The sequence below is a fragment of the Leuciscus leuciscus genome, assembly GCF_965113295.1.
Source record: "Leuciscus leuciscus genome assembly, chromosome: 1".
Classification (NCBI taxonomy): domain Eukaryota; kingdom Metazoa; phylum Chordata; class Actinopteri; order Cypriniformes; family Leuciscidae; genus Leuciscus; species Leuciscus leuciscus.
Window position 1 is genome coordinate 39,038,614 of NC_138725.1, and position 18,812 is coordinate 39,057,425.

The 18,812-nt window shown below is 38.0% G+C and overlaps 2 protein-coding genes across 3 annotated transcripts in view; both read right to left on the reverse strand.

Annotated features, from left to right (window-relative positions):
* Positions 1–18,812, reverse strand: part of LOC309507668 (NAD(P)(+)--arginine ADP-ribosyltransferase 2-like) — a 246,493-nt gene that overhangs the window by 130,583 nt on the left and 97,098 nt on the right. The window lies entirely within an intron of this gene.
* The window catches only part of LOC309507776 (T-cell ecto-ADP-ribosyltransferase 2-like), a 169,009-nt gene that overhangs the window by 111,573 nt on the left and 38,624 nt on the right, over positions 1–18,812 (reverse strand). Inside the window, exon 3 of one of the 2 annotated variants that reach the window (XM_082182156.1) lies at positions 18,722–18,748. The exons of the other annotated variant lie outside the window; for it this stretch is intronic. Within the exon in view, the coding sequence (XP_082038282.1) occupies positions 18,722–18,748 (27 nt within the window). The remainder of the gene's footprint in view (positions 1–18,721; positions 18,749–18,812) is intronic. 2 annotated transcript variants of the gene reach the window in all.

Consider the following 18,812-nt stretch of genomic DNA (forward strand, 5'->3'; position numbering starts at 1 on the left):
CCCAGAATCACAGGGAAAGACAAGTTATCAGCAACCCCCACTTCCACCAGGTAAGTCTGTTCTTCGATTTTGACATAAACATTGGCGGTTGGTAACAGTCTCTCATCTCCATGTACACAGCAAATAGGTAATTTGTTGACTGTACTGATCAAAGAGGGTTTTATAAACTTTCTTCTTACCAGAGTCTGATCACTGCCGGTGTCAATCAAAGCAGTCAATTTCTCACCATTTATCTCCACATTTGTAGTTCTCAAAGAGCTTGGGGATTTGGTCACATCCCTCCTTGGTACAAAACATAGCTGTGTAAGCTGAGCTGAGATCTTTGGACAGTTTGGTTTAGTGTGCCCTTCTTGACCACACAGATAACATATGGGAGGTCGTTTAGGAGAAAAATTTAATTTGGCTGCAGTAGGTTTCCCCATGTAGGGCTTACCAGACCCCTCCACCTTCCTTTGCTGAAAGTGAGGCATGTCAAGAGAACGGCGGTCATTGACAGGTTTCCAAGCCCACGGCTTACTCTTTCCTCTGGCTGCAACAAACACATCCGCCAAAGATGCTGCTTCCGCTGCGGTTCTAGGATCTCTCTCTCGAATCCACACCTGGAGTTCAGGGGACAGCATTCTAAGATATTGCTCCAGAATGATGATTTCACTCACCTCCTCCACTTGTTTCCTCTTAGGCTGGATCCACTTTCCAAAGAGTTCTTTGAGCCGGTTATAAAGCTCTATGGGACTCTCCGATGGATCTACGGATAAGGAACGGAACTTTTGTCGATAAGTTTCAGCATTGACATCATATTTCTTTAATATAGCATCTTTCACTTTATCATAGTCAGTAGACTCGTTCACATCCATATTGACATAAGCTGCTCTTGCTTTACCCGTCAGCAAAGGGATTAAATGCCAAACCCAATCAGTTTTAGTCCACCTACAAGCAACAGCAATCCTTTCAAAAGTCACAAGGAAGTGTTCTACATCATCAGTGTCACTCAGCTTCTCCAATCGAGGTATCTGAGATAATGGTGGGCCTATATTGTTCCCAACCTGATTAAAACTCCGCTGATGAGCTGAAGCCACGGAGTTTCCATCAGAATCTAAATGATCCGCATCGGGCCTTCCCCGAGACTCCCGGTCAACATCAGATAAGTGAAGATTAGGAGAGGTGCGTGCTTGGACTTCTATTTGCAAAAGCCCGAACTGGTGCTGGAGAGCCTTAAACCGTCGCTCCTGATCAGCCTGCTCCTGCTGTCTTACAGTCTCCCGGCCTTCCGTCTTGGCCATATGGGCTCGAAGCAGATTTGCCATCTCAGTCACCGAAACTTCTCTGTCTCCCATTGCCTCGCCTCCTTCAGCTCCTTCAACCATGTCCTGGTCCTCCTCACCCCTTTCTTCTTGCTGCAAGGGAGGAGCCTTAGGCCCACCTTTCTTTAAGGTACGACTCATAATAACAGGAGTAACAAAAAACAGCCTCGAGGGGCAGAAAAACACAAAACACAGCTTTGTGTCCTTGACTGACTGAATTATCCCACCGCTGCCACCATATGTGAGGGACCAAGAAGCCAAGCACAAGGAACACAAGCTTTGCAAAACAAATGGGTCTTTATTTGAACCCAAGAAAAAATAATAACTTTACAAACTCATAAATTTCTTACAACAAAAATAAATAAACAGAAAATGAGATCAAGATAATTAGACAAAAACCAAACAAACAAACTAAAACTACTGACCTGCTCAAATGAACAAAGCAACAGCTTATAAAGGAAAGGATGGGCCCATTACAAATTAAGAGGGGAAACAATTCAACTTTACATTCAACATATAACCATAAGTACATCAAAATCAAATCAAACAAAGATATATAGTAAATAAAGATAAGGAAAGCTAAATGTAATCAAATATCATAAATGTACAACTAAATAAATCAATTAACAACAACATTAACGTTTCTTCCTCCCCTGGGCAATTCCAGCAAATGGTATGTCCGGGCGGAACCAATAATGCATAAATTCTCTGTTCCTGTCCGGACTCCAATCCTTGTTACGCCAGGATGCGGCTGCAGCGGACCATGTCTGAAGTTCATCACGGTAAACTTAAACTCAAAATAGAAACAAATATAAATAACATATACAACGTAACTAATTTGTGTGCACTTCAAATCAGTAACAATGTATATAAAATGTGCTGTAAAAGTAAACATATGAAAACCTAACAATAAAGAAATAATTAATATTGCTTGTTTTGTGTGGTTATTGTGATCCATCATTATACTGAAACAAATGAATATGAATAACAAAATAAGTTTAAATAAAGAGTTCTTAAATGTATATCCTTTGTGTAAATGTATGCATGTTGGTGTGTGTGTGCATGTGTGCACGTGTATGCATCCACATTACCGCTCTTGTGCGGCCACCACTCGGGCCGTCACAGTGGCATACATTACAGTCAGTTTTCTTTTACACGGGACAGATCGAATGTGCCGTGACTCTGCGTTAAGCTGGATAAGGCTGAATAAGGGATTTTTTCTGGTAGGTTTGAAACTGCTGGGGGTCGAGGAGGGAAAGAAATTTGTTGGTTGAAAACTAATAAATCTGCAGGAATATATTTTAGTTTATGCAGTTCGCTACAGATGCAAGGCAAGGCGAGGCAAGTTTATTTATATAGCACATTTCATACACAATGGCAATTCAAAGTGCTTTACATAGAAGAAATTAAAATAATGAAAAGAAATAAGAATAATTAAAACAGTTTAGAAAAATAAAATAAAATACAGTACTTTTAAAAAATAAAAAAGAATATTTATTATAGATCTTTCTTTCAAAGGATTCCCTTAAGACTTAAATCTTTCAACCTTCTTTTAACCTTCAATCTTCTTACGACTTCCATCTATCAACTTTCCTTTAACTTTCTTTTCTCCCTCATTTACTCACACGTTGTTTTCACTTTCTTTAGCACTTTAGCACTGCGTTCACATTCTTTCTCAGACGAAAACTTTAATATCGTCATTTAAATACTGTTCTACTTTCAAACCCACATTAATCACACTGTTAGACATTTTATCGTATTTTTGCGGTAACTTACTGGCAGCACTATTGCCAGTAAGTTACTGTAAGTTCCCCTTTACAGTAGCTTACCTGTAAATGTGTTTTACAGTAAGATGCCCTTACCGCAATTTAATTTTACAGTATGATGCCCTTACCGCAATTTAATTTTACAGTAAGATGCCCTTACCGCAATTCAATTTTACAGTAAGATGCCCTTACCGCAATTTAATTTTACAGTATGATGTCCATACCGCAATTTCATTTTACAGTATTACAGCCCATTTTACACTATATTATTATTTATATTTTACATGAATGCTATTGAATTGAATAAATTCCAAAAAATCAACTTGAGTCCATGTACATCAGCATATTCTTTATTCACTCTCACAATCAATTACATCCATTTTATTTATTTATTGTGATGCAACATTAGGCAAGGCAGTTTTATTTGTATAGCACGTCATACACTTTGGCAATTAAAAGTGCTTTACACAGTAAGGAATTAAAATAATCACAAAATAAAAGCAAGGAAAATTAAAGTGCACCTATTATGGATTTTTGAAAATGACCTTTCATGTAGTGTGTAACAGCTCTAAGGCCACAGATTGGATGTGTTCTATGACAGTGTGAACAGGAAAAAAAACACATGCATTCAGATATTTCGAGATCGGTTTCAGGCCTCATTCATATGTGAAAATAAATCAGATATAAATCGGATATGGGACGGATGGCCTGTCAAAACGTTGTCTCGTCGTAGGAGAGGAATGTGGACAAACGCAATAAAAAAAAAAATTAAAAAAAAAAAAAAAAAAATTATTCCACTATTCATTTCCTTCTCTCTGGGCCTCGAGTTAGTTCATGTAGTATAACTGTGTTGTACGTCACACGTAGGCACACTATTGGCCGACGCTGGTCATGTGTGTGATGCGTGTGACGTACAATACAGAAGCGCTGCGCAGTTATAATACGTGAACTAACTCGAGGCCCAGAGAGAAGGAAATGAATAGTGGAATAAAGTCGTTATTTTTTGTTTGTTTTTTGCGCACAAAAAGTATTCTCGTCGCTTTATAAACTTAAGACACTGTAGTCACTTGGACTATATTACCGATGTCTTTAATACATTTTCTGGGCCAGCAAGTTATAATGTCTTAGAAGCCTATGGAGGAGTGATCCAGCTCTCAGATTTAATAAAAAAATATCTTACGGGGTTGGAACAACATGAGGGTGACTAATTACTGACAGAATTTAAATTTTTGGGTGAACTAACCCTTTAAATACCTATGCTAATCACTTTGTGGGCCACGATTATCTATAACTGTGTCTATTAATGCAGTATATCACTGAGAAACGTCCTGCTTGTGTCGTCCTTGTGATGGAGGTTCGGGTTGAATAACTAGTTCTCCCAGTGTTTCATTATTGGACTCGCGTTCGGATATGGTCAAATCGATGTCATTGTTCGTTACTGTGTTTAGTTTACGGTGTAGGAAGCCTCAGGACAGCTGATGTTGTTATGGCAATGGGTGTTTTTGTTTAAGACACGCGCACTGTACGCAGTAAACCAATCACAACAGACTGAGCTGTCTGGCCAGTAGCATGTGGAAAGGAGGGATTTAGAGAGATTGATTCATCTGACGAGAAATCTAAGAATCTTTGAAAAATGTGGTGATGTGCAAATGTATATTATGAGAAAATTCAACAGTTTTTTTTACCTTTGATGCACGTAAACCTGTTGTAGGTAAGTGTTGTAGTAAATAGGATAATAGGGGCACTTTAAAACAGTTATAAAAACAATAAAAAAATGTTCAGTACAGTTATAAAATGAATTAAAAGAGTAAAAAGATAATACATAGATAAACTTCTCATCTGGCAATATACCGGTGTATCATATTTTTCACAACTCCCAGTTTTACTCTGAGATTTTCCCATGGTGATTACACTGTGTCTGTGGTGTTCTTGCGGCACGCCTAAGAAATCAACGTATCCAAAAAAACAGATTTTTCCCTAAAATCGTACATGAGAAGCTCTAGGACTGACTCACGGGGTAACCTCGGGTTCACTGCCCCATCAGTCCGCACCCCAAAGATTTGTCCGGAAGCTCTAGGAATGGAATCGAATCAGTCCGCACCCCACAGAACCTCAAGTTTAATTACACGTCAAACTCACTACTTCACCACAGACAGAGGTCATCAGCATGGTTTCATCTCTCAATTTCCCCAATTAAGTAATTTATGTTTGTCTCTTACCCAATTCGCAGTGCCATTTGAGTTCAGTTTAGAATCAAAAGGAGGATCCAAAAATAGAACTGGATTCATAACAAATCAAAGCAGGGATCATAACAATACGCAACAAAAGCATCCCAGTTGGTCTTGACTGGCCTCCATACCGGTAAACCACTGATGGCTGATCTGAAAAAAACAACAAACAAACAAAAAAAACAGAGAAAATGTGTGAGAAATGGTTGAGTTTGGAGTTTTGGAGTTTATTTAATCTAAATTTGTTCATGGACAGATGAGGAATCAACTTGTGCAACAGCAGTTATTACCAGTCGAGTTAGTTTAAATAGTATAGCTTTATTGCACATCCCTTGTTAGGGAACTCTATTAATTGCCTGAATGTACAATTACGTTAAAGGTACACTGAGTAACTTTCTGGCCCTTCAAACTTAAATCTGAAATAGAAAGCTTTTGTAACATTACAAATGTTCTTACTGTCACTTTAAGTCAATTTAATGCATTCTTGTCGAATTCAAGTATTAATTTCATTCAACAACCCAAAAAAAAATAATAATAATAATAATACTGACTGAACAGTAGTGCTTTCTATTTCAGATAAATGCTGTTCTTTTGAACTTTTTATTCAAAGAATCCTGAAAAAAAAGGTGTACAACTGAAAATAATCAGAAATGTTTCTTGATTCACACAAGTGCTCCTAAAAAAAGTTATGCTGCAAGTACTGCAAGTTATGTTACAATATCACATAATGCATCTGATAGTTAGTCAAAACATACTTACAAAGCCAAAGATGCTCAGTGCTGAGGCTCTTAAAAGAGCCTTTGGGCTGTAGTTAGCTCCTGTTGACACAGGGAAAAGAGAGAAATAGAAGAAACATTATTTTTCAGCAATGATTATTGGCAAATGACTATATGTTATGAACATGATAAATGACAGATCTAGGACGACTACTAGATTGATCAATCAGATGACAGTTAAATACCAATAATTGGCATAGACTTAAAAATGAATATTTTGCAATTAATATTTTTCAATTAGTCTGCCTTTACATTGCTTTAAATGCATTACTATTTTAACATGTCATATTTCGGTCCTGTGCAGAGTGAATCCAGCATTTATACGTAGCTGTAACATCTCTTACATCGTGTCTACACTTTGTTAATGAGAGTTTTCGCGAGCCTGCATAATTCGGCACTGAATAAAAACTCCTGCGTTCTCCAGAGCGCGAAAACAAATAAGCACAAATATGCACTGGAGCGTTTGGTTTGGCAAATCTGTTTCGCCAATATATTATAACAGTATCAAGTAACAGTATCAAAGTAGCAATCTCTTGCTTGCGTTTGAACCGGGCCTGGGGCAGAGAGAGCGCGAGAGAGTGCCTTTGAAAAAACGCGCTAGGCCTAACTTACTTCAAAACGCATTTAACTGACGAGTAAAATATGCCATAACTGGTCGTAAAAAGGACAGAAAACCTTTGTTTGTGTAAATATTAGATTGGGTCCATCTACTGGAATAGGCAGTCAGTCAATTCTATGGCATTTAATGGGATATTAAAGCAGCAGTTTCGAGGAAAATTAGACTGTCCTGTGAGCTGTTATTAAAAGCCTATTAGATTGTATTATTTAAGTGACTTTCTTCATAAATTTAGCTATATTTAATTAGTATTGGTAATGGTTTACTTTGTAAAAGTAACTTATAAAATAAATTTGTTCAGTAAAAAGTACTTACCTCAGAAAAATCCCCAGCTGGCGTCTAGCGATCCACTCAGCAGGGACGTCCGTTATGAGCGCGCACTCGACACGACACGTGACGTCACACAAACCTCAGTTTACATTCTGCCAGGTTGTTGCGCGGGCTTTGCAACAATTTAAATTTTGTGAGGTGTAAGCAAAGTTTATATATATATAAAGTTTATATTAATTTAAAATAAAATAAAAATACATTTATATTGCCTGTATGGGAACCAGTTGTGAATTTTTGTATATGTATATAAACATCCAGTGTTTGCATAGCTTAAAAATTAGAATGCAGATTCATTATTTTCATCTGCAGAACAAGATGGGGGGAAAAATATAAAACATTATCATATGATATTTTAATATGCCTAAAACATAAATACAATATGCATATACAAATTTCAAAAAATCTGTCTTCTTCATTTACAGTAGCACTACTGCTTTTGCGTAAACAGTAAAGTACTGTAAATTCCATATACAGTAAGTTACTGTAAATTTCATAAAAAATACCCATAACGCAGTGCATATTACAGTAGTTAACCGTAAATAATATAAGTGGTATTTTACTGGGCTTTTTTGCGGTAAGTAACTGTAAAATTACGGCAAAGTCTAACAGTGCACTTTCACATTATCACCTTCTGAGTGGGCATTTACAGTTTCGGGCTAAATGCCCTGCTGACATAGGATAAATTAAAATAATTAAAAGAAATAAGAATAATTAAAACAGTTTAGAAAAATAGAGTAAAATACAGTACAGTATAAACAGTCGGACGAACAGCGGCACAGTGCTCATTCAGTAAATGCATAGCTAAACAGAAGTGTTTTGAGTCTGGATTTGAATGTGACCACAGTAGGAGCACATCTGATCTCTTCTGGAAGCTGGTTCCAGCTGCGGCTGGCATAATAGCTAAAAGCAGACTCACCATGCTTAGAGTGAACCCTTGGTATTTCTAGCTGATATGATCCTAATGATCTGAGTGATCTGTTGGGTTTATATTCAGTGAGCATATCTGCAATGTATTGAGGTCCTAGGCCATTGAATGATTTATATACCAGTAATAATACTTTAAAATCAATCCTAAATCTAACTGGGAGCCAGTGTAAAGACCTGAGGACTGGTGTGATATGTTCATATTTTCTGGTTCTGCTCAGAATCCTGGCGGCAGCGTTCTGTATGAGCTGCAACTGTCTTATGGTCTTTTTGGGAAGGCCAGTGAGGAGTCCATTACAATAATCCACCCTGCTGGTGATGAAAGCATGCACAAGTTTCTCTAAGTCTTGTCTGGAAACAAAGCATCTAATTCTTGCAATATTTTTCAGATGATAGTATGCTGATTTAGTTATTGCTTTGACATGACTACTGAAACTAAGGTCTGACTCTAGTGTCACACCAAGATTCCTGACTTGATGTTTAGTTGTTTTACCCCTAGAGTGAAGGTATGCGTTCACTTTGAGAACTTCATCTTTGTTTCCAAACGCAATAACTTCAGTTTTGTCTTTGTTTAATTGAAGAAAGTTTTGACACATCCAACTGTTGACTTCGTCAATGCATCGGCACAGGGAGTCAATGGGGCTGTAATCGTTAGGCGATAGGGCTAAGTACAGCTGTGTGTCGTCTGCATAGCTGTGGTAAGCAATTTGGTTCTTTCTCATTATTTGGCTCATTGGGAGCATATACAGGTTGAACAGGAGTGGCGCAAGAATTGAGCCTTGAGGGACTATACTCACATAATAACCTCTCCCATCTAAGTATGACCTGAACCATTTTAGGACTATCCCAGAAAGCCCCACCCAGTTTTCCAGCCTGTCAAGAAGTATGTTGTGATCGACAGTGTCAAATGCAGCACTGAGGTCGAGTAGTACCAGCACTGATAATTTTCCTGAATCAGTATTTAAGCGAATATCGTTTATTATCTTTATGAGCGCTGTCTCTGTGCTGTGGTGCGGTCGGAAACCAGATTGAAAATTGTCAAAGTATCCATTCGAGCTTAGGAATTTGTTCAGCTGATTGAAGACAACTTTTTCAATGATCTTGCCTATGAAAGGAAGATTTGAGATCGGTCTATAGTTGCTTAATATGGTCTTATCCAGATTGCTCTTTTTCAGGAGGGGCTTGACAACTGCAGTTTTCAGGGAGTTTGGAAAACTCCCAGAGAGAAGTGAGGCATTTACCACTTCTAGAAGATCTGCTTCTAAACTGTTTAGCACAATTTTGAAGAAAGATGTGGGAAGTGTGTCAAGGGCGCATGTTGATGTTTTAAGGTGTTGTACGGTTTCTTCCAAAATTTTGCCATCAATTTCTTTGAAGTCAGACATAGTAACTACTTTCTCAGGTGGTCTGATCTGTCTGACCCCAGTGCAACTCACGGATGTGCTGATCACCTTTCTGATATTATTGATTTTCTCAGAGAAGAAAGAAGCAAACTCACTGCACTTGCTGTTTGAGAGCATTTCACTGGGAATCTGGCTTGGGGGGTTTGTCAGTCTCTCTACAGTAGCAAAAAGAGTGCGTGTGTTGTTTAAATTGCTGTTTATAATATTTGAGAAGAAAGTCTGTCTAGCTTTGCCTAGTTCCATATTGAAAGCATGCAGGCTGTCTTTGTAGATGTTATAATGGACTACAAGTTTTGTCTTCCGCCACATGCGCTCTGCTTTTCTGCATTGTCTTTTCATATGTTGCACTGCTGTTGAGTTTCTCCAAGGTGCTTTTTGTCTGCCACTCTTCTTCCTGACTTTAACAGGAGCAATATCATCAATTATATTTTTAACTTTTGAGTTAAAAGAATCAAGGAGAAAATCAACAGAGTCAGCAGATATGCTTGGTGTTAAGGATATAGCCTTCATAAATAGTACACTAGTGTTCTCATTTAAGCATCTCTTCTTGACAGACACAGATCTCGCTTCAGTGGCAGGAGAGATCAATATATCAAAGAAAATACAGAAATGATCAGACAGTGCTACATCCTTAATAAAAATCGATGAAATGTTTAGACCCTTACTGATAAGTAAATCTAGAGTGTGTCCATGATTGTGTGTGGGTCCATGTACATGCTGAGTCAGATCAAAAGTTTTTAAAACAGTTTTGATTTCTTTTGCCATATTGTTTTCTGCATTATCTATGTGAATGTTAAAATCTCCAGCAATGGCAAAACAGTCAAACTATGAGGTAATTGTTGCTAACAGTTCTGTAAAGTCCTCAGCAAAGGCTGGAGAATATTTTGGAGGCCTGTAAATAATGATAAGTAAAATGCGAGGAGCCCCTTTTAACACAGTACCCCGATATTCGAAAGACGGGTAATTCCCAAATGATATTTGCTTACATTGATAGATATCTTTAAAAAGAGCAGCTAGACCCCCACCTCTCTTAACAGCTCTGCAGACACTCATAAAAGTAAAGTTAGGAGGGGCTGTTTCATTGAGGATTGTTGCACTGCAGCTGTCTTCTAGCCAGGTTTCATTTAGAAACATAAAGTCCAGGTTGTTTGTGGTTATTAAGTCGTTGACTAGAAGTGATTTATTTTTAAGTGAGCGAATGTTTAAAAGTGCTAACTTAACAGTCTTACTTTTTGTCCCCACAGCAGTCTTAGTTTGACATGTAATAGGTACCAGATTAGTTGGGTTTGCTGTACGGCTATTGAAGGCCTTAGACTTTCTATCTTGTAATAGAACAGCAATAGAGAAAGATACAGGCACACTGGGTTCCCGCTTGTTCTGTAAACATTTGAGAAAGTTACTGTTATCATAACAGGAACCCAAAACACATCACTGAGAGCTGGAATCAGTTGTTTTTGGTTCACCTCGAGCAGATGGAGGAGGGTGTGGGCCCTGGCGTTTTGGCCGAAGAGGCCGAAGAGCTCTCACAGGAGGAGGGGGCGGGCGAGCTCGGCGCGCAGGCTTCGGTGTTTGAGGTGCCTGGCGATTTTTGGTTGGTATCTGGGGGCTTGCAGCAAAAGAGTGGGATAGTCTGGTTCCAGCATGCACTAGTTCTTCCATTCTCTGTGAGAAGCACAGGAGTGGAGTCGCTGGCGAGAGTGAGAAAGTATCTGGTGAAAGGGGCTGTTGCTCAGGTGTTATAGGAGGCTGTGATATGCTGTCCTGGCTTCCCTGGCTGTTTTCCAGGAAGTCGTCCTTGGGTGCTGAATCTTGGAGCAGTTCTAATATGTCTGTCTGTGATGAGCTCTGTGGGCATGGCTCAGCTGAGATTGTGTCCGTGAGCAGAGGTTGTTGTGGCTCAGTGGTGTTATCATTGTCCTTGTGTGATATGTCAACCGCATGTCCATCTTGTTGCTGAAGTGAAGTCCCGTGTTCATTCATACTGTTTCCAGGTGTGTGTGTGTCGTTCAGATTGACACACACTGCAGAAGGATGATTGAGGGAGAAGTCGATATTGTCCTTTAACACTCTTGAACCAAGTTTGTTTGGGTGATGGCCATCCCGATGAAATAGTTGTCTCTGACTCCAGAAAAGATTGAAGTTGTCAATGAAGTTTACTCCTTTTATATTGCAGGTTTTTTGCAGCCATGTATTAATCCCAAGCAGCCGAGAAAACCTGTTTGTTCCTCTTGCTGGGAGTGGTCCACTGATGAATGTTTGAACTTTCAGTCTTTTAAGTGTTTCAAAAAGTTCATTGAAATCCTTCTTAAGGAGTTCTGACTGCTCTTTATGAATATCATTCTTCCCCACATGAATTATGAGTCGATTTGCAGTCTTATGTTTCATCAGAATGTTCTGAAGTTCCCTGTTTATATCAGAAGTTGTTGCTTTTGGAAGGCAGCATGTAGTTGTATCCCTGCTGCTAATGTTTCTGATTATGGAGTCCCCCACTATCAGAGTCCTGGGCTCGGCTGTGCTCTGAGCTGAGTGCCGCTGTCTGCTCGACCTTGAGCGCCAGTTAGCATCAGTGTTAGCTACTGGCTGATACAGTCTGTGTTCGATCACATTCATCACGTTTGGGGATTCCTCATTTACATTCATTAGTACTTCAAATCTGTTCTCAAGATGTATAGGTGTTGGTGGGAGACCAGTGTTTGCCATCCTTGTCAGAGCTGTATCTGGGGTAGAGGATGCTACTGCGGCAATATGTGGGGCTCGTGACAATCTGATGTCTCGAGTGCCTTTGGGTCTCGCTCCCTGTTTGTGCCATCGATTTGTAAGTCGATCGGCTTGTTTCTCTACCTGTCGAGGAGCACTAGTTTCATGGGACTCACCGGCTATATGCTGAGGGTGTCCATGACGAAGCTCTGTTGTGTGTTCCGTCTGGTTTGGTGGTCCCGTAAATAACTTTGTTTCAAGAACTGCAATCCTTTGTAAAAGTCTGTGGCAGTTAGTGCAGCAAGTAGATTCCAGAAGAGGCATTTTCTCTCTTATCCTTGTAGGCAGTTGTGTTTTCCTTTCCCCGGAATGTAAGCTGGTCGGGTAGAAGAATTCTGCGTTTTTGTGGTAATCCAAACTTTGTCGTTTGAGCACTGTGCTGATTTGCTGAAGTTAAAATTAGGTGATAAAAGGAGCTAAAATATAAAAATATAGAAGATAAAATATAAAAGCGATAGAGCAAAGCGCGGAGCAGTAAGCAAGAGCGTCCGAACGGTAGCTGAGCTGAGCAGGAAGCCAGATGCGGTTAGCTAGCTCTGACTACCAGTAATAGTACGTGCTCTGACTATCCAATCAAAGGACGTGAAAATGCCAACGTTATTGTACGCCTGCTAGATGGCCCCGGTGCAGTCAAATCGAAATCTGATTGGTTGATTAAATCTGACTTATTATCTGATTGTTTAAAGCAACAGTTTCATTGCCATTTATTTTAACCCACAGGCGCCGCACTGTCGATTCTGAAGGCCTCAAGGCAGATTTATTTGACCCTGGCAACACATCATGGGTGAAATATAATTGAATAAAAGCGCTAAAAATAAATATACACTACTGGAAGCAGCGCAACTAAGAGAAAAGCTATTAAATTAAGAGAATGGACTATTGGGAATAATTTAATACTCATTTATGGAAAAAATATATTAAAGTGCAAGTCAGTGATTCTGATAGTGTTTATGCCAGCAGAGAAGGCCTTGCTGGCCCTGACGGCTCACCACTGCGTGATCGATACCGGTCAGCGAGTAAAAACATTTGTTCTGAGCTTGCACTGCACTGTCTTTTGGGCAGAGTTAATCCAGTAAATGGTCCATGTGGCACAGATCAAACGACTCAATGAGTAGCGCTGTTTCATTCCGCTTTTGACGCTTTTAATGTTTCTCATAAGCAACAGAAATGCCAGCACGTTATCAAATTTGGTTTCACTCATGGTTTACTGCAATACCTGGTCTAAAATCTAGGGCTGTCAACTTGTGTTGACACTGTGAAACTGCATGATTTGTAAATTATGCATGGCGGGCCACCTATGTATTTTAATAGACAAGCTGCGGGCCACCCCTGACTTACAACTACTCACCCAAACTGGCTTCCAGGAGACATTTTAAAGCCCTGGACCATACAAAATTTACAGGTATGTTATGTTTTACGGCATTGAACTAAAGTTTACGGTAAAAAACTGGTAGCTGGTTGCAAGTGATTTACCGTAAAAAATATGGTAGTAATATTTTAGGTTTTACGGCAGTGATCTAAATAATACGGAAAAAAACTGGCAGCTGTGGTTGCCAGTACTTTACCGTAAAAAATACGGTCAAAAAAATTTGTTTTTATGTCATTTAACTAAAGTTAACGGTAAAAAACTAGCAGCTGGTTGCAAGTGCTCAGTCAGACGTCATATTTTGGTTGAAAATGAAAGTTGACATCTAAACCCAATGTTTGTTTGGCATCAAGCTCCAATGTCAGACAGATGTTGAATTTTGGTTGGAATAAGCACCGAAAAAAAAAAAAAAGAATTTGACATGCATGGCAGCACATTAAATCTGTGAAGATCTCAGCAGAGGAGGAGTAAACAACTCCACAAACAGCATTACCAGCTTCACTTATTACTAACCAGATTTACTTTATTTAATTTCCGGTTTAATGAAATCAATAGTTGTATTTTAAAGTCACCATGATGGTGGTTAGCGTTTGCTTTAGTTGGACTTTTGACCCTCGACTTATTAGTATAGATTTTTTTCTGGCTGCTATAATTGTGTGTTTACAAAGCACATTTGTTGTGGCAAAAAAGCCTAGAGAAAATGAGATCAGCTGATGTTGACTGTTTATTGATGATGATATTGATGAAGTCATCATCATGTAATTATCTGAGTCCCTGATCTGTCTAATGTGTTGATTATATAGGACTTGTGTATATAGGATTTTAATGTTGTTTTATAATAGAAGCATTTAATTTTACAGCATGAGAGCAATGTTGTTTATCAAATACCGTAATATAAAGGATTTTAAAAACATTTAGTGCATTAAACTTTTTCCTCTACATTATTACTTAGCCATCAAGAATCAGTGTATGACTCTCAACAATGGTGACAATCAATGAAATGCAGTACATGCTGGGTACCACCAATCAAAACTCACCCATATCTCCCAGCATGCATTGCGGCATTAATAAATTATGCAGCTGGATTTTTTGTAGCTTGTTTTATGCTCAGAGTTGATCTGATTATCTGGATATTTTGTTTGATTGTCACCATTGTTGAGATTCATTTGCTGTTTTTAAACAGCACAATGTCTGTGTTTTTAAACGCACAATGTCTGTGTGCGTCTAAGTAATGCCATAGATGAAAGGTTTTTGTGCACTAAATAGTTTTTAAAAACCTATTATTAATAAAAACCTAACCTAGTATATTATTTGATTATCAACACTGCTAGATATGCTGTAGCATTAAAGGATTTCTATTATGAATAAAACAATATTAAAACCACAAGTCCTATATAAAACAAAGCATTAGACACTGAATATGATCAGGGATTAAGGCAATTACATTATGATATCATCATCAATAAACAGCCAACATCACCTGATCTAATTTTCTCATGGCTTTTTTAGCTACAACATTTGTGCTTTATAAACACACAATTATAGAAGTCAGAGAAATTTTTATATTAAAAAGTCAAGGGTCAAGAGCCCAACTAAAGCAAACGCTGACCACCATCATGGTGACTTTAAAATACAAAATATGATTTCATTAAACCGGAAATTAAATAAAGTAAATCTGGTTAGTTTTAAGTGAATCTGGTAATAAGTGTACGGCCATGCATTTCACCTTTTTGTTTGGTTTATTCCAACCAAAATTCAACGACTGCCCAACGTTGGAGCTTGACGTCAAACAAATATTGGATTTAGACGTCAACCCGACTTTCATTTTCAACCAAAATCCAACGTCTGACCGACGTTGTAGTCCATATCCTGTGCCTGCTGGGTTACATGAAAGTATAAACCAGCAGTCAGAAAGTATTTAATGAAATGGACAACAAAGCATTTTGAAACGGATATCGCCATCAATCTCTATTTCAAACTATGCGTGAAGAACATCTTTCCTGGCCTATAGGAAAGCCACTAACAGGGTATTATGACATATCAGCAGACATTTTGACCAGTAGGTGGTGCTGTGACCAAACTGTAGAAGTGCACTCAGGGCTGTATTGCAATTACAAAGGCCTTTATCATTTTTTATGCTTATGTAATGTACATGGCTAGGGGAAAAACTGGGTTCTAAACTGTTTTTGATGTTTCAAATTTTGGGTTGCAAAATTGTCAAACCTTATATAAAATGCATAGAAAACAGCTCATAGTATTACGTTTGACCAGATTCAACACATCATTTCACTGACATTTGTTTAAAAAAAAAAAAAAAAAAAAACACATTTACAGAGACATTTAAGAGAGCCCTTTGTTTTGTCATGTCAGTTAAGAAAGATTTTTATTTATTTGTGCTTCAGTTCTGCAGGCGTGATTGAAATCAAGAAGAAGAAACTGAGAAAATCACGTTTTTGTCAAAGACTCCAGATCATTATTATTTGTTATTATCTGTAGACTGCTTTTAATTGTACAGCCCTTTGGTCTACTTTGTAGTGAAAAGGGCTCTATAAATAAACTAGACTTGATATTGAGATCAGATTCAGAAAGATGATCAAATATCAAAAAAAAGTTTATAAACAAATAAATGTTTTTCTCCAAAACACGTTGGCCACAATTATTGACACCCCTTGATTTTTTTACGAGTAAAATATCTCTGAAGTATATTTTGACCATTTTGACCATCAGGGCAAGAATTAAGAAGTTCCAATCAACTAAAGATGTTATGAATCTGCCTGGAAGAGGACGTGTGTCTATATTGTCTTAATGCACTATGAGGAGGAAAGATTGAGTGGCCAAAGACTCTTCAATGATCACAGATGGAGAATTGCAGAGATTAGTTAAGTCTTGGGGTCAGAACTTCTACCGGATTGAGGGGAATCCCCACCACCATTTTGAAGTGTTCAACTTCGACAAGTGGATGAGGGAAAGTTTATTTGAACGGACCCTCGACCCCTCGATTTTGGCTTAGGATGCGAGGCTACTCAACATGTACACTTTAGGCAGAGCCATAGACCACAATGCAGCACGATTGTGACATCACAGCAAATCATGCTTAATTTACCCCCAACCCACACAACTCTAGTGTATGATATTGGAGTTATTTTGACATTTAACCACATTTACTAAGCTGACTGTGTTTTTTTAAACACAGTTATAGTTTATTTTATCATTATTTTAGTTTATGTATTTTTTATATTTAATACAAATATTTTAATATAGGCCTATTCATATCATGGTAACATGCTAAATGATGTTTTATTAAGGTTCACGTGTTAGAACACGTTCTAATGATCAAACAATCAAGTCATTCCAACCAGCTGTCAGCAATCAGTAATCAACAGGTCCACTCAATCAGCATGATTAAAGGCCTATAAATACACTCAGTCGACTCATCCATATTCCTCGACAGTTTTCAGCATCCCTCTACCACCCCATCTCCTCACACTTGCCTGGTTATCCCAGTAGCACCTCACTGCAGTACACGGGATCCAGATCTAAGGGGTTGAGATTGGTGGGTTTAGGGATCAGTGGGTGGAGATAGGTAGGTTTAGGTATACGTAAGGTGGGAGGAGTTGGATCTGGATCCAACTCCTCCCCCTGGATTTCATGTTCTGCAGTGAGGACCATCTCAGTTATCTTCCTAACCAAGAGATATGCGGGAGTACTCTGGGTTCAGGCCCAATTTCCGAGCACGGAGCCCTCCCCCCGGACATCACGCCAAATACGATTAACTATTTATTCTCTGATCATTCGGAAGTGTGAACTCGTGAATTCATGCTAAAACATGTTAAATTATGCTAGCAACATAATTAATGTTAACAAAATGCTACATCATGCTAGCAACACGCTAATTCATGCTAACAAAATGTTAATCCAAGTTCATGGCTTTGTCAAGCCAACATCAAATTTTGTCCCAATGAACTCTACTCATCTAGTTCTTACTCTAGTTATTCATTTAACAAAATTATTTTTAAATATCATTTACTTTCATTTTACTTTTAAAGAAAAATAATTCAAATATATATTTTGTAATTTATCTTGTGTAGCGTGTTAGAGATTATCCACCACAAGGTTTCATCAGAAATATGAGAGAAATTAAGTGCATTGAGAGATTTATTTAGCTGAGTATTTCATTTTCTAATGTTTACCTTGTGAAATCGTACAGTCAGACAAATGCCATGATTCAATAAACAAGACAATCAATTGTGTGTTGTTTTAATAACAACAAGAAAAATGCAGTAAACAGATTAACTGTGGTAAGCTGGTTAACAAATTACAAAATAATGCTAAAATTAGTAAACTTTGAAGAAAGCTGATTTCCACTGTTGGATGCTAATGAAGAGTTCAGGCAACTTGTTTTTTCAGAGCCTTTCCAGATTTTTTTTTTTTCCAGTTATGTTTATTCCAGAGGTGTTTATATTAGGTAACAAAAAAAAAATTATGTGCATAACTACATCATGCAAATTTAAAGTACGTTGTTGGGCGCATAATACTTTGTTTTGGTCTTGGATGGTTTCTTGAATAGAGCACAGTTCAGGTCACTTCTAGTTCCAGAGCTTTTCAAAGTGAACACAGTGTCACACCAGGCACCTTCCTGACCTTTTGTCTTGACAGCAGTGACTTTAAACGTCTCATATGGAGGAATCAGCACCTCTTTCTCATGAGGAAGCCATGAGTATTTTGTCACGTTAACACCTTCACAAGTTTTAATTTCAAAACAAGATTTATTTCCAAATCCTTTTGTTCCAAAACTATCAAGAGAGGAGGATGTAAATGAGCCAAAACGAATGTCCGTAGAAACATTCCCATTAAATTCAACATTTGTACGACGGAAAGTATCAAAACATATTTTTTGCTTTTTCTTTAGAATCTGTATTGCATCTGTTAAAAAAAATTGTAGTGAATACCATTTGTATGTTTTGTCTGTGTAGTTTTGTTTGCCATTATGAGTGTCATTGTTGAATTTAAGATATATTTTAAAAGTTGGGTTAGTGTACACATAGATGGCAATTTTATGTTCTCTTTTTAATTTGCTGTTAATGTTCCAAAATGAAACATTCTTTTTACAAAATTTCCAAGCATTTCTAAAATAATTTGAGTTAGCAAGTTCCTCCTTCAGATATTTGGTCTTCACCAAACGTTCCATTTTTCCTGTGCAGCCCTTATATTGATCATCGACAGAATCCAGTGCCATATCCAATGGATATATCTGTCCTTCAACAGCAGCAGCTCTGTGATCCTGAAGCAACAGGAATCATAATGATCACATCATCAGTATTTATGTCTGTAATACGCCCGGTGCA